Source organism: Ochotona curzoniae, unplaced genomic scaffold (assembly GCF_017591425.1).
Source record: "Ochotona curzoniae isolate NIBS_2020 unplaced genomic scaffold, NIBS_Ocur_1.0 contig_2723, whole genome shotgun sequence".
Lineage (NCBI taxonomy): Eukaryota > Metazoa > Chordata > Mammalia > Lagomorpha > Ochotonidae > Ochotona > Ochotona curzoniae.
Window position 1 is genome coordinate 1,160,721 of NW_024465573.1, and position 27,470 is coordinate 1,188,190.

General features: G+C 43.0%; 2 protein-coding genes across 3 annotated transcripts in view; one reads left to right on the forward strand and one right to left on the reverse strand.

Moving 5' to 3' along the window:
- Positions 1–6,503: 6,503 nt before the first annotated feature.
- On the reverse strand, positions 6,504–18,304 carry SPA17 (sperm autoantigenic protein 17). 2 transcript variants are annotated; one of them, XM_040977166.1, is made up of 5 exons: positions 18,196–18,304; positions 17,024–17,207; positions 12,248–12,318; positions 9,939–10,016; positions 6,504–6,822 (listed from the first exon to the last, which is right to left on the reverse strand). In XM_040977166.1, exons 2-5 carry the CDS (start codon positions 17,175–17,177, stop codon positions 6,685–6,687), a joined length of 441 nt encoding a protein of 146 aa, XP_040833100.1. In that variant the 5' UTR covers positions 17,178–17,207; positions 18,196–18,304; the 3' UTR covers positions 6,504–6,684. The 2 variants fall into 2 exon arrangements, with proteins under 2 accessions (XP_040833100.1, XP_040833101.1); XM_040977167.1 differs by lacking the exon at positions 9,939–10,016 and having other exon boundaries at positions 18,196–18,287.
- A 121-nt stretch (positions 18,305–18,425) lies between these two features.
- SIAE (sialic acid acetylesterase) overlaps positions 18,426–27,470 on the forward strand; it is a 31,754-nt gene continuing 22,709 nt past the window's right edge. Inside the window, exons 1-2 of the mRNA XM_040976774.1 lie at positions 18,426–18,516; positions 22,570–22,731. Coding sequence (XP_040832708.1) covers positions 18,438–18,516; positions 22,570–22,731 — 241 coding nt within the window. The 5' untranslated portion in view covers positions 18,426–18,437. The remainder of the gene's footprint in view (positions 18,517–22,569; positions 22,732–27,470) is intronic.

A 27,470-nucleotide genomic window follows, 5' to 3' on the forward strand; every position in this document is an offset into this window, starting at 1 on the left:
GTAAGATCTGCATAATTCTGTAGACTGTTATTAAATTTTGGCTCTTACTTCCAATGAATTGAGAAACCATTGGGGATTTAAGCAGAGGAGTGACAATGATGTGCTATGAATTATAATAGGATGCTCAGGTTGCTGTGTTGAAAGGAGAAAGGTGTGTGTTGGTTAATTTTATATGTCAATTTGACTGGGTAAAAGAATGTCCAGTTAGCTGAGAAAGTGGTTTCTCCCCAGCCCCCAGATGCTTGTGGAAGGGATTAGCATCTAAATCTGTATCCTGAGTGAAGACTGAGACTGATGTGCTGCATAAAACACAAAGGTGGAGGCAGGGCAAATTCTGTTTTGGGTACGACACCCTTTCCCTGTTCTCAGACATTGTAGTGCCTGGTTCTCAGGCCTCTGGGACTCCAGATCTTAGACTAGCAACCTCCATGTTGTGTGGTCTTAGCTTTGGACTGCAAGTTGCACCTTTGGGTCTCCTAGCTCTCAGATTTCAGACTGAATTGCACCATTGGCTTTGCTGGTGCTCCTGCTTGCAGATGACATGTTGTGGCAATTCTTGGCTTCCCTGCTTGCACAAACCAATTTTTATAATAAATCCCCTGTTACGTCTATATCTATATCCTAGAATCTGGAGAGTGACCAACTGAGACGGGCATCACAGATAGTAAAAGAATTCACCAGAGCAGCCAGGTAGGAAGAACAGAATTTGGTGTATGAGCTTGCTGTAAAGGAGCAGTGGGCAGACAGGGCAGCTAGAAGCAGACCACAGTTGCTATACTTTGCAATGGGAGCAGCTGCCAAGCAGGACAGCCAGAGGCTTGCCACTGCACCATGGACTGTAAGGCCGGTGTGTACAATTGTAACTGCAGCAACTTTTCTTTTCTTTTTTTTTTTTTAAGATTTATCTATTTTTATTGGAAAGGCAGATTTACAGAGAGAAGGAGATACGGGAAAATCTTCTATCTGCTGGTTCACTGCCCAAGTGGCTTTAATGGCCAGAGCTGAACTAATCTGAAGGCAGGGGCCAGGAGTTTCTTCCAGGTCTCCCATGTGGGTGCAGAATCCCAAGGCTTTTGGACCATCTTTTACTGCTTTCCCAGGCCACAAGCAGGGAGCTGGATGGGAAGTGGAGCAGCTGGGACAGGAACCAGTGCCCTTGTGAGATCCCAGTGCGTTCCAGGTGAGGATTTAGCTGCTGAGCCATTGCATTGGGCCTGACAGCAGTCACTTCTTAGGGTGAGTTTTCCCATGGTCCAACCAAGTAATCTACATTCTTGGGAGCAGTTGGTAATCCTGCTCCATCCTAAGCTTGGGGATTTCCCCAGTATGCTGCATGTTTTGGGCCACCTTGTGCATTCTCACCATGATGGTTTGATGATGAAAAATTTTTGTATTTTCATGAACATTCCCATCTTTCATAACTGCTTCATAGTGAACATATGCATTGTGTTGAATCTGCTTCAGTTTATTAGGGGTTTAGGATGTCCTGCAGTCTTAGTTTCAGGGATTCAGTCAGTGGCAGAACCTCAGAGAAGAGCAGGTGATTTGCTGTGGATATATATGCTCGCATTTACCAAAGGACTTTAGATGGTTTGGTCTGGAGGAATTTGATGTGGATATCTTTGTTGTATTACTACTTGAAAATGTATTTCTGTATTTTGGAGAAGATAAACCGAGATTGCGTGTTTAAAAGAGAAGCCCCAAGAATTAGGGCAAAAAGGAGAGAAGTTAGTGGGATCAACAGGGGCAGGAAAGGAAATAGAAGCCAAGTTTTCCAACTGGTGAGATGAAAAACCAAGCCTGGGGTTTCCAAATTCCTTCTAATCTCAGCCAACCTAATCTTACTTAGCACTTAATTTCCACAAAACTTCTATAACATATTCTCTCAATTATTTGCTCTACCTTTCCCTTTCCAGTTTAAAGTATTCAGTAATTCCATTTTAGGAACAAAATTTCATAGACAATGACTCCTTAATTTTCCCCACCTGGGATAGGTCCTTATGCGTGTAGCTTGCTTTTGACCTCTTGTCCCTATTAACTGGTTCTTTTACTTTATATTTTAAATATTTGTTGTTAGTTGTAGCATTATTTCCATTTGAATTGTTGCTCGTAGTTATAACATTTGTTGACTAGCAAACTGAGGCACAGATTTAAGATCAGAATTATCAGAAATGTATATTATATGCAACATTCTGTTTAATGAGGGCGTAACTTTACCTTTGGGTAGCTGTAAGGAGATCTACAGCCATTCAAGGTTAGAGAATTGTTTCTGCTTTTAAAAACTTACTTGGGCCCGACGCAATAGCCTAGTGGCTGAAGTCCTCAGCTTGGATGCACCGAGATCCCATATGGGCATTGGTTCTAATCCCGGTGGCCCTGCTTCCCATCCGGCTGCCTGCTTGTGGCCTGGGAAAGCATTGGAAGATGGTCCAAAACCTTGGACCCTGCACCCATGTGGGAGATCTGGAGGAAGTTCTTGGCTCCTGGCTTCAGATCAATGCAGCACCAGCTGTTGTGGTCACTTTGGGAGTGAATCATCAGACAGAAGATCTTCCTCTCTGTATATCTGACTTTGCAATAAAAACAAACAAATTCTTTAAAAAATTTAAGAAAAACTTATTCTATTTATTTGAAAGGCAGAGTTACAGAGAGAGAGGGAGATATTCCATCTGTTGTTTCACTCCCTACAAGGCTGTAATGGCCGGGGTGGGACTAACCTGGAGGCAGGAGGCTGGAGATTCTGGGTCTCCCATGTGGGTGCAGGGATCCAAGCACTTGGACCCTCTTCTGTTTCCCCAGGTGCATTAACAAGGAACTGGATCAGATAAGAAACAGCTGGCACTCTAACCAACACCCACATTAGATCCCTGCATTGCAGGCAGTGGCTTTCCCCATCACACTATGACAGCCCCAGAATTTCTTTAACAAGGACAGTCTCTGGCCAGAAGTGATAGCATACGGAGGGCTGCCCAAAAGGAACTTGTCTTTCTCTTGATGTATATCACATGTGGCTGTTCTCAGACATGTAGGGCAGTGTTGGGTGACAACATCCAGAGTTTTTGATTGTCAGAGTCTTCCTTAACACCTCATCTAATATTAGCTGTGGGAATCGCAAGCATCATATCTAGTGAACATCTCTCTTTTGAAATGGGGTCTCTCGCTAGAGAACCTAGTCTAGTAGACCCTCTTGTGACAATGGCTATCAGGAAATTCCATGTAAGGACTTTCCTTTACAATTTATTGGCTTTATTTAATTCTGTTTAGGGTTGACACCAGTGCCCCCATCTTCTTATTTTTGATTTGTGATGAAGATCTTTTTTAGAGAACTACTGATCAATCACCCTGTGGCTGGGTTCTGACAGTCTCTTGTTGCCAAGTTGGATTTGACCTGGTTGCCAATACCATCCCAATGTCAGGAGGGATGCATCCAATGACCAGGAGTTGGTGTCAAAGCCGTTTCACCAACATTTGAGTAAGATGGGGGTTTTAGAGGTGGTTCTGAGGCGGACTTTACCTGAAGCTCTTTGCTAACTTTGTCTGTTGCTCTGCAGGTGCAAGTTATCCTAGCAAAGTGCAGGCCAACATTATCTTGCAGGGAACTGTACTTGTGTAGAATTCTTTATTTCTTTCCTTCTTTTTTAAAGATTTATTTATTCTGTTATTGAAAAGGCAGATTTACAGAGAGAAAGGTCTTCTGTCTACTAGTTCACTCCCCAAGTGGCAGTAACGGCTGGAGCTGAGCCGATCCAAATCCAGGAACCAGGAGCTTCTTCCAGGTCTCCCATGTGGGTGCAAGGTCCCAAGGCTTTGGGCTATCCTCGACTGCCTTTTCACAAATAAGGAGTTGGATGGGAAATAGAGCAGCTGAGCCACGAACCCATGCCCATGTGTAGAATTCTGACAAGCAATATGCACAGAACTCAAAAAAGGAAAATTGATGGGGAGGCCAGTGTTGTAGCATAGCAGGTAAAGTCATTGCCTGTCAGACCAGCACCCCATATGGGTTTCAGTTTGTTTCGTGGATGCTTCATTTACAATCCAGCTCCCTACTAAGGCCTGGGAAAAGCTGTGGAAGATGGCCCAAGTGCTTGGGAACCTGTCACCCACGTGGGCGATCTGGGTAAAGCTCCTGGTTTCTGGATTCAGCGTGGCCCAGCGTTGACCACTGCAGCCATCTGGGAAGTGAATCAGTCGATGAAATCTCTCTTGCTCTATCTCTCCTTCTCCCTCTGCAACTCTGTTTTTCAAAATAAATGAATATTTATAAAAGGAAAAGATACAACAAGACCAACAAGAACCTAACAGAGCGTGCATCTCACACACAATGAAGATCATTACAACGTAACAGCAAGTGTATTACAATTTGTTGACTATTTGTACTTGTTACAATGAAAGTTGCTATTCCAAAGAATAACTTCAGATTTAGAAAATTCTCAAAGTTAGAAAGCCAGTCCAAGGCATATCTGGATATATTTTAGAACGATGGTGCCTAACTTATGAAGTTTCAGGGTTTACAAAGAAGTTACTCATTGCAAGGCTGGGAACCCTTGAAGCTAGGCATTCTGATCATATTTTTTAGATATGCTAATGTTTCCAACTATATTCTGTTATGACAAGAAGATTCTTACTGAACTCATGCAAGCAAAAAAAAAAAAAAGCCAAATATTCCAATATTCCCGAAGGAGTTTTTGAATTTTAGAGGACTGAAGTAGAGTGGGAAAAGGGAAGCACTTTCATCTCTTCTTTACAAAACCAGATCTTACCAAAGCATGGTACACCATAGAAATCACAGGATAGTTTTCCTGAATCTAGAAGATGAAACTTTCAAATGCAGAGCCACAATATTCTTTTTTTAAAGATTTATTTATTTTTATTGGAAAGGCAGATATACAGAGAGGAGGAGAGACAGAGAGGAAGGTCTTCCATCCAATGGTTCACTCCCCAAGCAGCCACAACGGCTGGAGCTGAGCCAATCTGAAGCCAGGAGCCAGGAACTCTTCCGGGTCTCCCACATGGGTGCAGGGTCCCAAGGCTTTGGGCTGTCTTTGACTGCTTTCCCAGGCCACAGGCAGGGAACTGGATGGGAAGCAGGGCTGCTGGGAATAGAACCGGTGCCCATATGGGATTCCAGAGCATGCAAGGCAAGGACTTTAACCACTGTACTATCGCACTGGGCCCAGAGCCACAATATTCTAAATAAAAATAAACACAGCTTTTATAAATCTGTTAACTCAAGCTTGATTTCTGTTAGTATTTTTTTTTTTCCGTTTTCCAGGTTTTCCCTCAGACTTCTGGACATTTTTGTCTATTCCACTGAACTTGAGGCAGTTAGAAAGCGTTATTCCAAACCTTGGATGACAAAAGGCTTAAAATGGAAATGGTTGAAATGAAATCAGCAAGTGCCGAGGGAGGTAGTTAGGTTCATTGTGCACAGCAGCTTAAAAAGCACCTGAGAGGTTTGCAAAACTTGCGTTCCTTTAAGACCTTCGGTCTCATGAGCACAAGGACCACTTCAAAGATCTTCAAAAAGCCTCTGGGTTTTATTTTTCAAGATAATGATTTAAATTCTTTTAAGGCTTAGCTCCCCCAAGCATACGAGGTTACCTGAAACACTGTTACACAAGAGATCAAGCTGGGGGCTGGCCCTAAATTGAGGAGGAAACTATATCTTCTGTTCGATTTTATGAACGGTGGAAAGGACTTACAGGGGATCTAAATTGAGGCTGGTGCCGTGGTGTGATCCGTAAGGCCGTCTGTCACCTGTGGGGCTGGAGTCCTGGCTGCTCCACTGCCCACTCCAGCCCTCTGCTGATGTACCTGGGAAAGGCACAGATGACCTACCGTCTTCGGGTCCCTGCACCCACCTGGGAGACCTGGAGGGATCTCCTGGCTCCTGCCAGGCCTAGCCCTTGTCACTGCAGCCAGCTGGGGAGTGATCAGCAGAACGGGGTTGGTGGTTCTGTCTCTCTGCCTCTCACACAAATAAATATGTGTACATAATTTTAAGAAGAGGCTTTGGAAGTTTTAGCTGTAGAACTACAGAGCAAAATGCTCTGATAGCTTTTGTTTTTTTAAAATCTGATATTATTGCTAGTCTTGTTGTGTGTGAATTTAGACAGCAACACCATAATAGGCTATAAACTGCAGGAATCTTAGAACAAATATTCACTAGTGATTGCCACCACACGCGTGTGCTCAGTACTTGCTCAGTCAATGACTGGATGGATGCATAGCAAGTGAGTTCCGCCTTAGCCTTCCTATCTTGTTACAACTTCAAGCAATCATCACACGAAGCAGCCTGCCCTTGAAGGGCACGAAGCAGGAGGTAAAGTTCTCTTCAGGTATGTGATACGGACCCTTTATTCAGCAGGAAATGGCCGATCACACAGCCTCTGACATCTACAAAATTCAGATATCCTACTCTGGTAACTCTAAATCCAGTCTCTAAATGTAAAAAAAAAAAAAAAACAAAAAAAAACTGATGACTCAGAGAACTCAAGTGCAGTGTATCAATGGCATGTTTATTGAACAAATGCTTATGACAGATTTCCACAACAGTAACTGATGCTGTTTTGTAACACCAAATCTCCCTTGCTAAGGAAAGAACTGACAATTAGAGCCAGACCGATGGATTTGAGTTGTTTTCCTGAGTCTTCTGGGGGGGAGGGGGTAGAGCCAGTACCCTCAGTTGTCTCCCTCTGTTTCCTCTTCTGCTTTGCTGGTTCGGATTTTTTTTACGTCTTCTCTGGCCATGTGTCCCCGGAAGGCTGCCTGGATTTTGACAGCAGCAGTCTCCTTTTTATCTTTATTTTCTTCAGAGTCCTTCATTGAGAGGAGGAAAAAAATTAAGAGGCTTCTTAAATACCCCACATTTTTCATGCCACAAAAATAAATGTACTATATGCAAAGAACTTAGCCAAAGCATGTGGGAAATACAAGATGTTAAACTGTGCAAAAAAAAAAATAAATGCATATATTTAATCAATTTAGGATGCGATTATCTGAGAAGATCTGATGCTTCCTAAGGAATTTTATATATTGTCACGTTGTATATGCACCAAATGGTGAATGCCAAAATAGCAAACATCTTGTTTTGTCACTCTTCAATATGCCTCTGAAATAAAGTATCATTGCCAACTTCTTCTATTATTCAAAAATAGTTCCTATTTGACAGTTTCCTGAGCAGTAACATTATTGGGGATGGGAAGACCAATAAGAATCCTTGAAGCATGGTTAAAATGTTAAGAATAGTGAGTGTACTATTTCAAAATAACCATGACTACATTAGTGGATTAAAATGTTCTCTTAATTTTCAAATGAATAGCTAATCCAAATGATACATTTAAAGTGGAGTGCCAAAGAGAAATCTAGATTTAGTCCAATAGTGTTTGATGTAATACTGTTAGCTGAATTTTGAACTTTAGCATACAGCTTCTTTTAAACAAAATTATATATAATTTACAGTTAGTATACAGAAGATATATAGACATGGCTCTTTATATATTTTTTAATCAAAAATGATACTATCTATACATTTCAAAAAACTATATTACTGACAGTGAATTGCCTCTACCTTCCAAAATCCTTTTCTTCTAACATATATATGTAACCCATAATAATATGCATAAATATACACAAATCCTTCTAAAATTTCTATATATAAAACATATTTACTTTGATATATTTATGTATATATAATTTTAAGAATCAGATTGTTACCCACAATGTTCAATTACTTTTTCCATATAACACTATATTTTGATTTTCTTTTTCTATGTTATTATTCTGTTCATGTTTTTGTGTGTGACAACATTGTATTGATGACCTTTTATTTACTTCGTTTATCACAACATTTATCACTGATGGCCTTCGGGTTATTCAACCTTTTCTCAAATCCCGCATTACAAAGAAATATGGCAAATTTGGCTCTTAAAGTTTAAACGGAAACAGAATGCTTTAAACCCTCTGAAGTGACGCAGATGGAGGCAAATAAATTATACTCAAATTGGAAATCAATAGATCGCAGCTGAAGCTCAAGAAAGCCTGTGCATGGGCACCTGTAAATGATCTAAGGAGATGACCCACCCACCCTTGCTCCCTCCGTCTCCCCGTTCCATCCTACACCTGTGTGAGGCCTGTTGGTTTGTATGCAGGTGGCTCTGGAAGAAGCTGCAGTGTTGGAAGGAAAAACCTTGTAGAGAGGAAGTCCTTTCTCACCAGGCCTGATCTTTGTGTCTGGACTATGAAGATTACACACAGCGTTATGATAAATGTTTAAAAACTGATTCTCCAGGAAAAAAAAAAGTTCTGTCATTGTGCCGTTTGCCATGGCCCTGATACTCCCACTGTGGCTGATTTCAAGCTATTAAAAAGATATTAACACGGAGATGCATGGAGACGGGCACAATTGTCTTGAGTCGGCTCAGCATGCCACCTGACACAAAACCTTTGGGGATGAGCTTCCCAGGTCGGAGCTGCTGAGGCACAGGCTGTCAGGAGGACCGACATGGGATAGAGTGTGCGTGGATGGTGAATGAGCCGAACTGGGCAAAAACGTTTCTTTTGGCTACCTGCATTTCTCTTGTGATTTTCCTTTTGTTAGTCCTGAACCTTTGCCATTGTCTGGTGGTGACATCATGAGTCAGTGAGAAGTTCCTAAAGTCGAAGATGACTGTCAAAGATCAGAACTGTGGCTGTAAATTTTGACTGCCCTTCCCAGAGGGAGATTTACAATCCACTCAAAAGCATGGATTAAATGATTAACCGATTAACCGTATCATTTATCACTGATGTTACTTATCTTGGAGGCAAAGTTGTAGTTTTCAAAATACAGATAATAGATTTATTCATATATAATTAAAAAATACGCAATATAATTTTTAAAAAGATTTATTTATTTATTTATTTTATTGGAAAGTCAGATATACAGAGAGGAGGAGACAGAAAGGAAGATCTTCCATCCGATGACTCACTCTCCAAGAGACCACAATGGCCAGAGCTAGGCTGATCCGAAGTCGGGAGCCAGGAGCTTCTTCTGGGTCTTCTACGTGGGTACAGGGTCCCAAGGCTTTCCCAGGCCATAAGCAGGGAGCTGGTTGGGAAGCGGGGCTGCTGGGATTAAAACTGGTGCTCATATGAGATCCCAGCGCATTCAAGGTGAAGACTTTAGCCACTAGGCTATTGCGCTGGGACCTGTAATATTCTTTATTCTTTTCCCATCCCCCCTCCACTGAACGATGAGGGCAAGCTCAGTCCCGCTGGCTGTTCTTTCCCCAGGGTGTGTGTATTTTTTCTTCACTTGCACAGAAGGTGAGGTGGCTAATTTATCTTTGATAATTAGGAACCTACCATCAGGAAGAAAAAATGTAGTTCTGCACTTTAAACCATCCTTAATTATAGTAAAGGTTTCTTTGCTGGTAACAGATACAGTGTCTAATGAACAACAGAGAGAAATGAAATTACCTACATTGACCAAGCCACATAACCCCTATGAGTCTAGTAGGAATTAATCCAGATTAAGTTCTATCTCCATTTTTTTCAAAATCCACTCTGTTATGCTTAGTAAGAATCAAATACATATGGGGCCTGGCGTGATGGCCTAGCGACCAAAGTCCTCGCCTTGAACGTGCTGGGATCCCATACGAGCGCCAGTTCTAATTTCAGCGGCCCTGCTTCCCATCCAGCGCCCTTGTGGCCTGGGAAAGCAGCTGAGGACGGCCCAAAGCCTTGGGACCCTGCACCCACATAGGAGACCTGGAAGAAGCTCTGGGCCCCTGGCTTCGGATTGGCTCAGTTCCAGCTGTTGTGGCTGCTTGGGGAGTAACCCATTGAAAGGAAGTTTCCTCTCTGTCTCTCCTCCTTTCTGTATATCTGACTTTCCAATAAAAATAAATAAGCTTTAAAAAAAGACTCAAACACACACGGAAAACATTACATACTAAGCTCATGATTGGTGTCTCTTCCTCGGTCACAGATGGAGACTTTTCTTGCAATTCACTTTTCTCACATTCGTGTTCCTAGAGAGAAGGGAGAGGGCCAGAAAGGCAATGTGTCTAAAATACCAAAGTTTTCAATAAAGTGCGTATGAGTAATTAAACATTAAAGTTTTCAAAAGTGGAAGAAATTACACATGTTTATTAACAAGGAAAGTTCACTGGATGCGACATGAACAAAATAAATGAAAATTCTCAATATAAGCTTATATAAACAAATATAAGACCAAGTAATTGTGTGCTGTTGTTTTACAGTAAGAAAATCCCAAAAACAAAAACCAAAAAGAAATACTTATACTAAAAGTTGTTAGGATGCTGTAATGAATCCTGAGAAAAGCGTAAAAAAGTGGTGCCAATAATTTCTAAGATAGAAATAAAATGAATCCCGTTGTGTGCCATCGTGTGAAGTTGAGTTGACTTGAAAAGATATTTTTTATTTGAAAGGCAGAGAGTCAGAAAGAGCAAGTGAGTGAGCTCATCCCAAGCTCTGGCTCACTCCCCAAATTCCTGCAGGGGCTGGAACGGGGCCAGCTGAGGCTGAGAGCCAGGAACAGAATCGTCTCCAGCCAGAGACAAGAAGCTGAGTAATCAAGCCGACACCATTGCATCTTGGGGTCCGCACCAGCAGGAAGCAAGCGCTGGGAACCGGAGGTGGGTACTGAGCTCTCGTGCCTCAGACAAGATTATCTTGAACGCTAGGTTAACTGCCTGACATCAAGTTCACTTTCTGATGAAGTTTGTGCATTTGAAATCAGGTCAAAGAAGTGATTTCTGCTGTAGGAAATTATTTAAGTATAAAAGAAGAAATCAGGTCTGCCTATTTTGACATGACTATTGAAGCCTTCCTCCAAAAATAGAGGTTCCACTAACTCAGCACCCCACCCCAAGGGGAGAGCCTCTTTCACACCCAAGACAGAAACTTAAGGGCAGTATAAGCTGATCAAAGACTTCAGAATTCAGAAGAAAAAGGTGCTTCAAATGTTTATGTGATACAAGGATTGAAAATTTTTCTACTTTAATCCTTTGATTTCAACTCAATATGGATCAAAATATGAACACACAGGAAATAAGATAGGCCATCTCCATATCTGTAGGATTACAAGTGGATAGAAATGAGTTCACGTTTAAATTTACAGAATGAGTTACAACTGCTTCAGGAAACCCCCTAAAATGTACCGAGGACCCACCAAAACCTGGACTTTGCCAACTTCTTTTTCAGATAGCATGACTATTGGTATCATCTGGCTTGTCTAATGGTCTCAGTTACAATGTACCTTCAAATTAACTTTGGGGATCTTATTAAAATGCAACTGATTTATGGGACTGGGGCAGGGTCCCAGATTTTACATTTCCATCAGTTTTCACGTGCTGTTTCTGCACAGCCCTTGCCAAACAATCTTCCTCATCTGAACCAGGAACACAGAAATGTGTTAGGTGTTTCTCAATTCCCCCAAGGATAGCATAGAATTACAATCATTTTAGACACAAAGGTAAGACACTGATTTGTTAACATGCAACAGTTTAAGATTAATTTGCTTTAGGGGTTAATGTTTTGCAGGACCCTTGGTTGAGAAAGTCTGTCTTTGATATGTTGCTTAAGTGTTTTATATTAATTCTGGCCCAGCGCGATAGCATAGCGGCCAAAGTCCTTGCCTTGCATGTGCCAGGATACCATATGGATGCCAGTTCCTGTCCCAGCTGCTCCACTTCCCATCCAGCTCCCTGCTTGTGGCCTGGGAAAGCAGTAAAAGATGGTCCAAAAGCCTTGGGATTCCGCACATGTATGGGAGATCCAGAAGAAGCTCCCAGCTCCTGGCTTTGGATCAGCTCAGCTTGGGCCATTGCGGCCACTTGGGGAGTTAACTAGAGGATGGAAGATCTTTCTCTGTGTCTCTCCTCTCTGTGCCTTTCCAATAATAAAATAAAATAAATCATTTGAAAAAAAGATATTAATACAACAGGAATTTTTGACTACTATTTTTTGAAGCATTGTGATACTCAATTAAAAGTGGAAGAATAAATGATGGAAAACTTTTAAGGTACCCTTCCCCTGTTAACCTTTAAACTTGAGCAAATGACATGATTCAGAGACCTTAGAAAATAATTTATCATCAGAAAAATGGCATGACTAAACAGATTCAGTAGGTTATGTGTGACACCGCACGTAGTTCTTACTGTTCTTGGGATACCCTAATATTCTGTTTTGTGGGTAGGGAGAAGAAATAGCCAAACCCAGTAGCTTTGTGAGACTGTACCTGGAATGCACGATTGTTGTAGAAGCGGTCCTCTACTTTAGCCCCCCATTCAGCTGGATCAAAGTCGGTTTCTAAGTAATAAAGACACAATAATTTCAGACTTGCTTGGGTTCATTAAAATAAATTTTGAGAAGTGACAAGTTTCTTGCTTCTTTTCAGACTCTTTAGTGAGAATTTTAAAATCTTACTGACATTGTACTTAGCCTGCCACTGAAGAACATATAACCAATCACTAAATGTAAGTATCCAAGATTTGAAACTGTTTGAATCAAAATAAGCTTGTTTCTTAACTCTATTTTCCGTGAGCCTTTTGAAGTACCCTCATAGTTGATGACCAACTAAACATTAGATGAGCCAGCCTGTGGGAATACCTAGAAAAGCACTAAGAAACATGATTTTCTGCCTTCACAGAATTTCTAATGAAATGGGAAAGAGGGGGAACAAATGCCAACATCTAGTACTAATACAGACACTTTCATGTAGATTAATAAATACAGAAAAATGTGGAAATATAAATGCCAAGAAGTCAGGAAGTTTGGAAAAGTGAAGGATAGGAGAGTTAAATTTTTGGTGTGCATTATTTAGACTGACATGGAAAGAAAATTGTATTTACATTTAAACGAAATTTATTCTTTAACGTTTCATACGAAACATGACAATCTCATGTCTTAGAGGGAACAATTTAACAAATCTTACATGCATCACCTGGATTCAGCAATTATCAACCTTGATTCACCTTATTTTGTCTATAACCTTTTCTTCTGATTATGTTTTTGACTCTTCTAATTATTTTAAAGCAAACTTCAAGTATCCTATTATTTACATCTCAATATGCATTTCTAAGATATAGTTTAAAAACATAACCACTATACTATCACCCCTAAAGACACTAATAATAACTTCTTTTTTATTTTCAGATATTTTTATTTTATTGTAAAAATAATTTATTTTGTTATTTTATGATATGGTTCCATGGGCTCTGGGATTTCCCTTCCCCCCCTCTTCAAACCTCCAACCCTCCCCCCCCCGCCACACACACCACTGATTCTGCCTATATCAATACAATAGTATAGTCCTTCATAATCAGAAGTTCATCATTCTATTTAAGTGTATCCTGACATTAACAATAGCTTCCTTAATACAACTTTCCAATCAACTATCCAAATTTCCTTACTACCTAATGAATTTCCTATTGTTTGTTCAAATGCCATAGTGAACACACACATTCTTCAGTTATCGTGTAAATGTTTTAATGGAAAACTCCCTACCCCCTCATATTGCCCTTGCAATTTATTTGTTGATAAGATTAATAATATTTTCCACAGACTAGCTATTTTTCAGTGTTTTAATACTGCATTTTAACAGGTTCCTCTGCCATTTCTTTGTGGACTGTAGGTAGGATCTTACTCATATTTGATTTTGTTTTTGTAAAGAGCATTTGCCAGTGTTGTGTATATAACCAGAAGATAAATCTAATTATCTGTTTGATTTTTATATGCATATTGACCACCATTTAGGTTTTTTAAAAAATTGTTCATTTTTATTTGGAAGGCAGAGCTACACAGCGAGGAGGAAAGAGAGATCACCCATCTTCTGCCCATTCATCCAGGACCTAAATGGCTCCAGCGGTAGAAGCTGGGCCAGTCTGAAGCCAGGAGCCAGGAGCTTCTTCTGGGTCTCCCTAGTGAATGCAGGGGCCTAGTGATTTAGGACATCCTCTTCTGCTTTCCAATACCATTTGTAGGAAGCTGGATTGGAAGCGAAGCAGAGATAGTTCTAGTGATCACCCATAGGGAACGCCAGTTTGGAGGCTTCACCTGTGGCAGGGCTATGCCGAAGCCAAGGACCTGAAGCCACACTCCGGTCTCCCAGGTGAGTGCAGGGCCCAAGGGCTTGGATAACTCTGTTGTTTTCCCAGGTGCATCAGAGGAAGCTGGACGAGCAGAGGTGGGACTTGAACTAATATCCCCATCTGGTTTTTTTTTTTTTAAAGTAAAACATGATATCACACTGCTAGTTTTCAATGAAAAATTTTTAGGATTATGGATTGTCTTTCATTTTTATAACTATAACTAAGAAATTTGTAATAACAGGAATAGCTGTTTTTTGTTCTACAATGTATATGAAGGTATTTCAAAAAGTTTCTGGAAAATGGACTTACAAATAAGCTTATTTTGGTACAGAAATTTTGAAATTCAAACAATTATTTGGTAGTATACATATTTTTTTCATACAGTTTTGGAAGAACACTCTTATCCAGTAATTTCAAACTTTTTCCTATCAAACTAACTTCTCTTCCTTCCTCATTTTTCATTTTTCTTTTTAAGGTACATATTATTCCATTGAATGCACTCTTTGTTTATTAAATCAATCCTCATCGTGGATATCCAGGTTGCTTCCACAAATAATGATGCAAAGCATAGAAATCTAACTCAAAGATGAAATGCCTGTGTGACACTGTAGATGTTGCCGAATTCTGGTTCTTGAAGCTAAACCATTTTACTCTTTGGCTACAACGTGTGAGTGCCTATTTTCCCAACAGCCTTGCCTACAGAGTACGTTGGCTTAATCTCAGCTTTTTGCTGGAGAGGTTGTTAGTAGCTTGTGTTAATTTTGATGTAGACTTCTGTTATTGTGGGCTAGTTTGAGGATATCTTCCTATGTTAGGGGTCATTTGCATCTACTTTTGACTGACTGTGTATACCTCTTGTCCACTCTCTCTCTCTGCTTGTTATCAGACGAGATGGGGCGCGTTCAGGGTGGTATGGCTGTAGACTCTCTCTGCTTGTTATAAGTGTGTTATAACACACCTTTTTCACAAGTCCTAGGTTTATTGACCCACTGGGATACAATAGTCCTCCCATTTTGTCTTTTGTAGTTTCTTTTTTCCTCATGGTGCTTTTTGTCATGTAAATTCTTATTTTTATGTTGTCTGTTTTATCAATCTGTTCTTTAATTTGCCTCTGGAGTTTTGAAACAAAGTAAATTAGCCAGCAAAGTTTTTTTGTTTGTTTGTTTAATGTTATATAGTAATTCACTCTTTTGTGTTATTATTCTCATTAAAAAAAATGTTTGAATGCCAAATTTAGAATTTACCTTAGTGTATGGTACAAGTAATTATCTATTTATCTTTTTCCATCTTAATCCCAATATCATTTACTAAAACACCCAATTTTCCTGTGATGATTTCAGGCAGGTACTATCCATATTATATGCTACGATTTTTTTTCCTTTTATATGAACAAAATGTCGACCATCAAGGTACCTGTAAAATTGTTACACTGTGTGGGAGATTGGTCCATGTTTACTTTTGCAGCTTAGGAGATTAAATTCTGACACAAAGTTTCTTTGAAAACTTCACATAAGACACATAATATAAAAAAATCACTATGCAAGGATTTCAAAATCATTTTGCGGAAGAATTAAGTTTTAATTAAGTTTTCCATGAACTGAAGTATCCTTGTGTGTAACAGATAACTCACCTTTGGTTGACATGGGTTGAAGAGGGTGTGGTGTTTAATTTTCAAAAATGTATTCTCCATTGTTTTAATAGTATACTGAGGTCATTAATCTGAAACATCAGTTGCTTTTATTCCTGTGATCTGGTAACAATGACTCAGATGTTTTTGCAATGGGATATTTCTGAGTTCTAAAATTAAATAATGACTGAAGACTTTTTCTTACATCATTTAATTAACATTAACTTACTTAATGTTCATGATTTACCTCTTTTCCCAAAGGATTGCTCTTAATCCTTTACCTGTAAATACAGCTGAAGTTTTTAGTTGGGTTTAAAGTTTCAGATTACGCAGCAAACCTTCACACTGACTGCTTATGGAAAAGACAGTAACAATGAGGAAATGGACACAGAGGGGTGGAGCTGCGCAGCGGGCGTGGGAGCTGGTTAAGCCTTCTGCCAAGCTTCCTTCCTCTACAAAATGATTTACAAACGAACGTTTGTTTGCAGTGATTTATCGTTACCTTTACCATTCTGCTGGAAGACTATAACCCCAAGTCATCACAAGAGCTCGCTCATTGGTGGAATCTGTAGGATTTGTGGACCACCAGGCCCTGGAGCCGGCTTGAAGCAAGCTCCATCCTCTGGTTGCCACGGCAACCATCAGACTCAAGAAGAGACTTACACATGAATGTATAGCTCTAACAGCTCTCATTTTGACCACCGGGTCAGGTGCTGAGAGTTATGAACCTTTAAGCTAAGAATGCGGAGATTCTAAGTGAACTTTGCTTTGGCTCTCAAAGAGTTACTGTTGGCATGAATCTTAGTCTGTGTAGGCCGGGGCTTGCATAAAGAATACTGCTCACCTTTCCAGAGTGGCAGTGTAAGTTCTCAAAGCACTGTGATGTCTTCAGGGAAGCCTACTTTGGTATACCTCAGTGAACACTGACTTTCTCAGTCGAAGGAATGAACAGAATTATTTTTTACAATGATTATGTAACACTTGCCCAGGAGACGAATCGAAAGGTGGAGCCGAGCAGAGTGTCCATTCTAGAAGCCCAGGCCAGGAATTGCTGGGGCTGCACAGGGTCAGGCCACAGCAAAGGGGAGGTCCCTTCCACCCTGGGAGACCCGAGAAAAACAAGGAAGGTTCGGTAATAAGCTGCTAACGTTCAGCAGTGGGACAGTAACCTTAGACGGACCGTCAGACCCGCCTCACAATGGCTTCCCGGAGAACGGAGGTGACACGAGGCAGCTCTCATCATAACCAAACGTGGAGGGTGTCTTATGTAAAAAGGCCTATAACAACCCCAGCTTACTCTCTCTTTTCTCTAGAAGGTTCTCAAAATATGCTGCTGCAAAAGCTGGTATGTTGTCTGGTTGCTCCTTCAGAATCTCACGTGTCAGCCCTTCAAGAAGATTCCCAAATCCTTGTGGAATTCGATAGTGGGTGTTGGAAAACGGAATCGACATCTCCTTGGGAAGAATCTGCCTACTTGGTACCTAGAGATTTGGTAAAGAGGACTTTGAATGCGACAGGTTTGAACTAGACAATCACTAACTACAACAACAAGTGGTTTCTAAAACTCAGAATTTTTTGGACTTTAGCTTTGTTTTATCCCCCAGCACATTCCGAGTCCATCCATCTCTGACGGAGACTCCCGAGTTCTCTTTTATGCATTACAATACTGTAAACACAAATTCACCCAATTAGCCAAGATATTTTGAAAGATAGATTTTCACTATGACGCTGTGTGTGTTTTCTACTCCCCACCCCTAGTCTTAAAAAGGCAATTTAAAAAATTCCAGGGCAAGTCACTGAACGCTGAATTCATTATCAGTCGTGAAGAAGACCCAGCGCAGGGTCTTAAAAATTACATAAAGTGGAAACCAGCCCTGATTCTGGAAAGTACTACTTGTTTAGCTACAAGTTTCACAACTCATCTTTCCCTGCGTTGACACTTTGCAAGGCCAGGAAGCGCCTCTGAACTCCGGAACGGGGAAGCCAGGGGTGGGAAGGGCAGATGAGGTGGTGGGTCACGATGTCCTAATCCCAGTCTCTTAAAACTTTAGAGATTCTTCTATATTTCTAGTTTTGCTTTGACCAAGTCTTCCCTTCCACCGCTGGACCCAAGGGCTGGTCCAAGGCCAGGTGCCGAGCAGTGGGTTTCGCTAATGGGTCTGGAAAGAATGCAAGGGGCTTGGCCTGTGGATGTGGACACTGACGGACAGTGGCGAGGGACTCTGGGCGAGGGTCCCTGTGGGGGTCCCTGTGGGGGCTGCGCAGGGCCCAGGGGAGCCCTGAAGCCGTCTGAGGCGTTGGAGGCCTGCGGGAGAGCGGTCAGGCCGGTCAGTTCTGGCAGCCTCTTGAGGACCTGCCATTTAAGGGACAGCCTGGGTTCCCCATCTGCTGTTTCAGGGTTGTGTCGAAGACAGCAAAGAACACGGTAGCCGAAAGGCACTGGAGAGAAAATGGGGGAAACCGCCTCACCTCTTCTAGCTCTCGGAGCTGACACCCAGGATTCCGGTTGTGTTTTTCTCGTTGCTGGGTAACCGTTTTTTTTTCTTTTTTGTAAGGAGAAAAACTACGGCGGCCGGGAAGGGGCTGCCTCGCGGACGGTCCTAGGAAGGGGTGGAGTCAGCCAGCCGCGCCTCGGCCGGGCCACGCCCCTGCCCGCGTGGCTCCGCCCCCCGCCCGCTGGGCCGGTCCCGGTGGCCGCGTGTCCGCGACGGATGCTCGCCAACATGGTGGCGCTGGGCTCTGTGCTGGGGCTGGCGCTGCCGGTCGTCCTGTGGGCCGACGCCAGTGCAGGTGAGGCGGCCCGGCTCAGCCGCTCCGCTGCCCCTCGCGCTCTGCGGGCCTTGTCTCCGACCCAGGCCTGGGCTGCGGCAGTCCGTGGGCGCCGGCCTCTCCCGGGGCAGCAGAGTTGAGTTTCTCCGAGCGGGGGATGGACGTGCCCTGATGTGCCCAGGCCGAGGCGCGCGGGGTCTTGGAGTCCCTGCAGGGGAGCTCTGAGGGAAGGGGGCGAAGCTAGTTAGGTAATATTTGGAAACAGGTGAGTGAGTCATGCGACGCATTTCAGCAGCTGCCCCCTCAGGGGTGCCCCTTGGGGAGGGCTTGCTTCAGGCTGGGTTCCTTGGAGGAATTAAGTTTTACTAGTTTAAGTAGTTATTAGGGCTAAGAGACACAGCCCCCTCAGCAGCGCAGGAATAGTGAAGGCTTGGGCTTCGCCTCTGCTTTCTCGCTTCAGCTTAGGTGCAGGTGGAGGGGAAGCAATGCATGGTCAGAACCTGGCGTTTGGATGCCCAGGCTGGACATGGGGCTGTGGCTTGCCTGTAGGAGACCGGAGGGGGAATCTGGGTGCGAACGCAGAGGAAAATCCGCAGGAGGGATTTTTTGTGGCTACTACCCCATCTCTGTGAGGGATTTAAAGTGGAAGTGGGAGAGCGCTGTGCACAAACCTGGTTGATGAATTCCACTTCGGAGCTAGGACGCCTCCCCGAATCCCTTCCACTGCAACCCTGCCTGTTTTTTCAGGGTTTCACAGAGGTGCCAGGAAATAGTGCCGTGTTTGCAGTGTCCTCTACGCCCGGTGACCTTTGTACGGGAGCAGGTGAAAGCTCTCTTTCATGCGTTTTCCTGTTGAAGCCTTGGCTCTCAGTGCTTCGTGGCCTGCTGCGGGTCACACCCCCACCACGTTGCCTTCCCAAACACGGACTATGTTCTGTCATTCCTCTGTCCTCTCCCTCCCTTCTTGGAAAGGGATATCTTTCCTTTAGATGACCCCTCCTCTCGGACTTCTGTTTATCATGTAATAGTTGAGATGTATCAAATGCAACAATAGCTGCAGACCTGCGAGTGAATTAGAACATGGCCAGTTTTATGGAGCCCGTCAGGCTACTCCTTCTGGAAACGTTCCCTGGTTAGCTCACGGCACAGGCAAAGTGGTAACCGCTGGCTTAATTTTGTTTGTCTGCTTTTAACTGAAGACATTAAAAAAAGAAGAAGAAAAAGAAATTGAAGTGTTAGCTGAATCTGTTTGCCAGCAGCACCTGCCAGGGCTCCTTCTCCTGTCTGTCCATTGTTCAGTTCCTTGCTCGTGGGCCACGGGCCTGTCAGCTGAGTGTCTGAGCTGGGGAGGGACAGGAAACATTCCTTTTTCATGATTTACCATCCTTACCCGATTGTGGCAGGTGTCTGCCGACTTGGCCTCTGTGCTGTTGGCCTGAGCTTACTGTCTGCTCTGTGGTTAGCACGGTGCTTGCCTCAGGTCAGCCCCTCAGAAGAGTCAGAGCCCTGCTGGCAGGGATTCTATTTATTGAATTTATGATCTGAAATGCAGATTTACAGAGACAGAGGGGTGGGATGAGAGAGAGGGAGAGAGGAAGAGAGAGAGGGAGAGAGGAAGAGAGAGAGGGAGAGAGAGGGAAAGAAAGAAAACCTACCAATTCACTCCCTAAATGTTTGCAAGGTCTGGAGCTGAACTGATCCAAAACTAGGAGTCTGGAGCTTCTTTTGAGTCTCCTATGTAGGTGCAAGAGGGTCAAGCACTTAGGACATCTTGAGATGCTTTCCTAAGCACATTAGCAGGGAATTGGATTGGCAATGAAACAGCTGGGACTCAAACCAGTACCAATATAGGATGCTGGCACTGCAGGCTGAAGCTTAACATACCATGCCATATTGCCAGGCCCTGGCTAGAATTTTTTTTTTGGTGTTAGATCTCACTGCTTAAAATAGTGGCCTGGCATGCAGTAGGAACAAATAAATAAGTACTTGCTGAGTTAATTAATGGATGTGTAAGCTATTTTTAAGAATCACTTAATCTACTTGGTTCTCTGTCTCTCTGGGTCAGTAATAGGATTTTGCCTCTTGATCAGTAAGTAACGTGATTATACCATGATTGAATAAAGATCTCTTCCACCTTCAACATTCTTTAACCCAGCACAGAACCCTGCACTAGGAGGTTCAGTGAGGGTGTGCTGGTTGGACAGACTGACTTGGTAAAAGGTATTTCCCGGCTCTGGGCTCCTGGCCGTCCCCATAGCTATGCAAGCAGCTGCCAGTTTGCTTCAGTTCCCCAACCTCCTCACTCTCTACTTAGCTCTTATTTATGCCTCTGGTTTGCAGTTTTTGTTCCATATGAAGCACCTACCCAAGACAGGGCCCTCCCACACGTGTGCCTCCTCCTTCCCCCTAGCAGGCTGCCAACCTGCTTATGTAAGCTCTTCGTGGAGCCCTTGGCTCCTGGTAGCCGTGCATCTGTAGCCTGGGAAGCCCTTCTGGGTGATCTTTGATTATCACATTGGCTTCCTGGTGCAACTAGCCCACAGGAGAGCACGGAGGAGTTTTAGGGACCAGTCTGTATTCTAGAGCAGTGTAAATAGGTCACTGAACTTGGCTGAGGTTCTGTTAGCTGTGCAGGCCTGTTAAGCATAGCCTAAGGGGCCGTCATCATTTGTAGCTTCCAGGGAGGAAAATGTGAGCCCTATTAATTCTGATTCTCTTCTCTGTCTATCATTTTGGTCTTTATTTTTTTTTTAAATCCTAATTTTGCTGATTTTTAAGGGACTTTGTTTTCTTTGTTGAAATGGGTGCATACCTTAAGTTTTATTATTCTTCTTGGGAAGTTTCGATAAGGAATTCACAGAGATAATTTAGATTGATGCTTGTTATTAATAAAATACTTCCATATAGCCTGGATGATAAAAATAGGAATGATCTCATTAAAATGAAATCTTATTCAGTCTTGTTAGTGACTTTCTAGAATAGAATCCACAGTTTCAAGTGTGTTTCTCCATCTAATTTTTTTTGGTTATACTTTAACTTGTGAAGTGGGTAACATTGTGATGGAAAGCCGTTGTTCAGATGTTTTGACCTTGTTTTGCATTTATCTGAAATTATTTGAAGTTGCAGACTTAGAGATATTTATAAATACTTATTTAGAATCTAAAGTATTTTATACTAGCTTGCTAAAAAAAAAACCTAAGAGGGTGAACATTGTAGTGCTGTGGGTTAAACCATTGCTTGAGTAGCTGGCATCCCACATCAGAGTAACAGTTCAATTTCTCGCTACTCTGCTTCCTTTTCTGCTTCTAAACCAGTGCCCTGATAGTGTGGCTGGGAGGCAGAAGATGGGGCTCAAGTGCCTGAGGTCTTGATATTCCTGTGGGAGATCCGGATGGAATACCTGGCCCTGGCTTTGGCTACCGTTAGTGATGGAAGCAGATGGAAGATCTCTTTCTTTCCTGCTCTACCTGTACCTTTCAGGTCAACTCATCAATCAGTCCACCTTGAAACAAGCACAAGAAGGGCAGTTATATGAAGGAAATTAGCCAGTCATAGGTAAGGGGGAGATAAAAAAAAGGAAAACAGAGTAAAGAAGGCTACCCTGGAGAGAAGCATGCTTCTTTATTCCCAGCTAAAAGGAGTGGGCGTGGTGATGGAAAGTAGGGGAAGGAAGTGGTTTATTTTTCTCATAAACACCATCTGTGTGGTGCATAAAAGATTGTTATAGTGATTTTTTTTATATGTGGGAGGAGGGAAAGAAGTCAAGTGTTTGGACCAAGCCTGAAAGCAAAGGAAGGGCAAGGGCTCTGAGGGAGAGGGTCGGGGTGTGTGGCCCCTTGCTGGCCTGGGTTCTAAGGCTTCCTTAATGGTTGTTTTGTACTGTGATGTGTCGAATACGTTTTGCTGTATTGCTTACCTAATTGGGATGCATAGGATCCAGTTGTAGCAGATGAAAGAACTGAGGCTGCCAATTGTCTTGCATAAAACCTGCATATTCCTTGTTGCTCCACCCGATCCATGTGGTGCTGGGTCTCCCAGAGGATGTCCCCACTAAGAATTTGCTCAATCTTTTAGGTGTTGGTTTTCGCTTTGCTTCGCACATCAATGATTACATGGTGCTGCAGAAGGAGCCTGCTGGGGCTGTGATCTGGGGCTATGGCACACCAGGAGCCACCGTGACAGTGAGCCTGGCCAGCAGTCAGAAAACCATCATGAAGAAAGTGACCCAGGTGAAAGGTAAGGCCACTCAGTCTCTGTTTAGCTGTGAGTATTGTCGTCTTCTGCCACCTGCTGGCTTGTCTGAAAATCAATGTTAGTATGTCTATGTAGCTATGAAAGTTATTTAGTATTTCCCATGTGCTAGGCACTGAGTTTTATACACACACACATACATATGTGTGTGTATATATGTATATAAAATGTTAGTCTCTGTTCTCAAGATACTTACGGGATATTGGAATAGACCCCGAGGAGTAAGGTATAGTGTAATGAATGGTAGGAAGGTGTGTATGGGGTTTCATGGGACACAGAAGGGACGCCTCTGGCTCAGATTGGGTGATATGAGGGCTTCCACAGCAGATCACATTTCCTTTGCATCATGTGTAAAAGAGGCAGCATGGAGATGTGGTGAAGAATGTGGCTCAGGAATTCACCATCTGTGTTTAGGTGTGACTTTGTCTGTCACTTAATGACCATGTCACCTTGAATGTATTATTTAATGTATCTGCTTGCAGTTCCTTCATTTGTAGAGATAGTCATATAGTTGACGAGATTATTATGAGGATTAAAGAATGAACATGTATAAAATGCCTAGAGTGGTACCTGGCAGAGAGTAAATTCTGCCTGAGTTCTAGCTGTGGTTGTTACCATACCATAGCAGTCTCTCAAATGCTTATGGAGTGCCTCTTAAGTGCCAGATGCTGTGCTAGGTACTAATGATACAAAGAGGAGCAAAATGCATTGTGACTTCTCCCTGAAAGAAGCTCAGTTTAAGGGAGGAGACAGAAAAGTAATAAGACAATCACAGTTAAATGTGATAAATGCTGTGGGAGGAAGAACAGGACAGCGTGGGAGTACTTGGTAAGGCAGAGGGCATGGTGAACTTACTCGAAAGGTCATTTTGACAAGTGAGTGGGGCATGGAGGCATGAATGTGCCTGAGTGGAGAAATGCCAGGCAGGAGGGTTAATCTGAGGCTGGTGGCAGATGGCCCCCAGGGATAAGATTGGAAAGGTAGGGAGGTATATTTATCACTGCTAAGAAGTGAATACTTTATTCTGGATCAGAAGATTTTTTTTAAAAAAAGATTTTATTTTTATTGGAAAGTCAGATATACGGAGAGGAGGAGAGACAGAGAGGAAGATCTCCCATCCATTGATTCACTCCCCAAGTGGTCTAAATAGCCAGAGGTGAGCCAATCTGAAGCCAGGAGCCTGGAGCCCACAGACTCTTCTGGGTATCCCGCATGGGTGCAGAGTCCCAAGGTGTAGGGCCGTCCTCGACTGTTTTCCCCGGCCACAAGCAGGGAGCTGGATGGGAAGTGGGGCTGCCAGGATTAGAACCTGCATCCATATGGGATCCTGGTACATGCAAGGCAAAGACTTTAGCTGCTATGCTACCGTGGCGGGCCCAGGTACAGGAGATTTTTAAGCAGTAAAGTAAGATGACCAGAATGGTGTGTTGGAAAGACCCTTGTGGCAGCACTGTGCAGGGTGGGGTGGAGTAAGGTAGGACATGGTTTCTGCATATATGTTAGGACATCCAGGCATGAATTCTGTGCCAAGAGAATAGCAGCAGGATTGTTTATGAATCTAAGAATTAGCAGCTTGCAAACAGGGAGATTTTACAAAAGAGTCTCTCTGCAGAGGAGATAGAGATGCATGAGATGGTGTAGAGAGGAGGCAAAGCTAGATGTTCTCAGATGGAGGGGAACAAGCTCAGCATTGCGTCGTGGTCAGAGGGAGCCCTAGAGCTGTGAGTGTATGGAGGGGAGAGTGGGGCCGGTGAGGAAGCTGCTGGCGCAGGGGGTGGAGAGCATGTGTAGATTGGTGCTATGACCAATGCCTTGGATGTATATGTGGCAGGGAAGCTGCTGAAAAGTTTACTGGACCCTGAAAACTGGGTTGGCCTGGCTGGTTTTGTTACTGTATAGAAATGATTATCCAATCCAGAATGATTCCGATCGTTGGTGTGCTACTCTTCCCGATTGATTTCTATTTAGCAGGCATTTGAAAATTCTATGTGCCAGTTATAGACACAATGCCTCTAATTCTTTTATTTTGAGTGTGTTTTTTTTTTTTTTTAGTTTAAAGATTTGTTTATTTATTTGAAAGGCAGAATTGCAGAAAGAGGGAGAAGCAGAGAGAAAGATCTTCCGTCTGTTGGTTTGCTCCTCAAATAGCTGTAATGGCAAGAGCTGAACCAGTCTGAGTCTGGGAGCCAGGAGCTCCCTCTGGGTCTCCCACGTGGGCGAGGAGGCACGAGGACTTGCACCATCATCCACTGCTTTCCCAGGCACGTGATCAGGGAGCTGGGTTAGAAGCAGAGCAACCAGACTGACTGTACCCATAGTCAGTGCTAGTGCTGAGGTGGTATGGCTTATCCACCATGCCACAGCCTAGAGTTCAAGATTTCTTAAAGGCAAGAAAGTTGTTTAGGCAGACATAGAGACGGGAAAGGGCGTCTTCAGCTGCTTGAGATGTGCTGCTCTGCTGACTTAAGTGCTGTGCTGATTTGCGGGGTGCAGGGAATGTATGAGGTTCAAGGGACCAGCAGTGCGCTTTGTGCTGTGTCCCTGTTAGAGCAACATTGTGTACAAGAACTGGTACAAGTGGCATTAATTCATAAACCCAAAGCACTGCTGTGGTTTAAAAAGAAGAAGGAGTGGTATTTCCCTCTTGCTAATAATAACCCTTAGTAAGTATTTGGGAGACAAACAGTAGGTAGTGTAGCAGTAGATACTGAAAACGTGTACCAGTATGTAGCATTTCAGTTGTAACGGTTTATTTATTTTTATTTCAAAGAGTTACAGAGACAGGAGAGAGAGGAGAGGGAGAGGGAGGGAGAGAGAGAGAGAGAGAGAGAGAGAGAGAGAGAGAGATCGAGAGATCTTCTTTCCACTGGTTCTTTCCCCAAATGGCTACAATGGCTGGAACTGGACCAGTCCAAAGCTAGGAGCCAGGAGCTTTCTCCTGAGTCTCCCTTGTGAGTGTATGGACCCAACTGCTTGGGCCATCCTTCTTTATTTCCCAGACCATTAGCAAGATATGGGATTGGAGCAACCAGGACTTGAACCCATGCCCATTTGGGGTGTTGGCATCACAGATGGAGGATTAGCCTGATATGCCTCTGTGTCAGCCCTAGCATTTCATTTTTAATGGATTTTTAAATGCAATATTTTTTTAGACTCCTCCCCCTGTGACTATTTTAAGACTAATATTTGAGTAGGAGGGTAGGTGGTGATGGGAGGGAATCATAGGTAACAATTGGATGAGCCTTCCTTTTACTCCACAGTGATTGTGAACCTTCTCGTTTATCTTCAGTTCAACTTGATGCTCATCCGTTGAGGGATCATGGTACATAGAACACTGAGCTAGAAGCCTGGGAAAGGCTGAAGAGGACTGTGAATAGTGCCCATTCTGGAGAGACTCACTGTCTCCTGCTGTCCTCTCACATTGGATAATGTAGGTTTCCATGCTGCTGAGGTTATTTCACTCTGCAATGAGTGGTAGATCAATGGGAGTGAACGTCACCACCAATAGAACTCAAGGGAAGCAAGTGACTCATGAACTGCTATTCAAAATTTCATAGGAACATTGCTTGCTGTTATGGTGGTAGTAGATTTACTTAACAGACTCAACACATTTGCTTGGTAGAGAATACTGTTCCAGTGTAAACAGATTTCTAACTCTGCTTCAATGGGCATTTTACTGTTTTCTGCCCATAAAGCAGAACAGATGAAGTGTTATTTGGAATAAAAGGGGTAGACAGGTAAGAAATTGCACAGGGCACAAAAGGTCTCAAAAGGAATGCTATAGAGGATATCAGAATTAATTTTAAAATTAACTATTATAAATGAATTATTTTAACAATCAATTCTTTTGAATATGTTTTTGTACCTGAGAGGCAGGAAGAAAGATGAGGGAGAGAGAAATAGAGAGAGAGAGAATGAGAATGAGAGTGACTGCTGGTATGTTAAATCTCCATGTGGCCAGGGCTGCGTTAGACCAAGCTGAGTGGTGAAGGGACCCGATTACTGTAGCCTAACCATCAGCTGCTCTTCCCAAGTTATGCAGTAGCAGAAAGCTGGTTTGGAAGGGAGCCTGGACCCAAATCAGGAGACTCTAACAAGGAATATGGTTATTCCAAGTGGCATATTAGACACTAGGTTAAAAGCTTACTCCTCCTCAAACACACACATACGCGCACGCACACACACAGACAACACTCACTCCCATCTCTCCTGATTGTCTCCTCAAATGCCTGCAAGGAGCAGCACTGTGCTAAGGTTTGAACCGAGAACACAGTGCTGGGAGCCCAGTGGCGTGAGTGATTGCTGCCCCCTGGGGTCTGCATTGGCAGGAAGTGAGTCAGCAGCTGGGGCTGGGGGAACTTTCCTCAAACACTCCATCTGGGAGTACAGGCGTCATAACTGCAAGACTAAATTCCTGCTCCTGGAGGGTTGACATGTATTTTAGATTTTGATGAGGATTCTGGGATTTTCAGATAGACTGATTTTCCATTTTGCTCATATCTGGTAATATGTGTTACCTATAATCCTGTAGGCATCCAGAAAGGAGTGGTATTAACAACGTAGACATTTGTCCAGTACACTGACATTTAAGCGTTTGAAGAATTAAATCCTCTGGATGATTATCAGAAACTTAGTCATGCACGGGGCCAGTTCACACTATGTTGTCAGCTGACGCACAGTACAGGTTTTTGTTTGTTTGTTTAGTTTTTTAAAGAATCAACCCA

Coding starts and splice junctions, on each gene's coding strand:
- SPA17 (XM_040977166.1), bottom strand. CDS start 17,177: ATGTCGATTCCGTTTTCCAACACCCACTATCGAATTCCACAAGGATTT. Junction 12,319..17,023: donor CCTTCTAGAGAAAAGAGAGA/GTAAGCTGGGGT, acceptor TTTATTACTTAG/AAACCGACTTTGATCCAGCT. Junction 10,017..12,247: donor ACAACAATCGTGCATTCCAG/GTACAGTCTCAC, acceptor CCTTCTCTCTAG/GAACACGAATGTGAGAAAAG.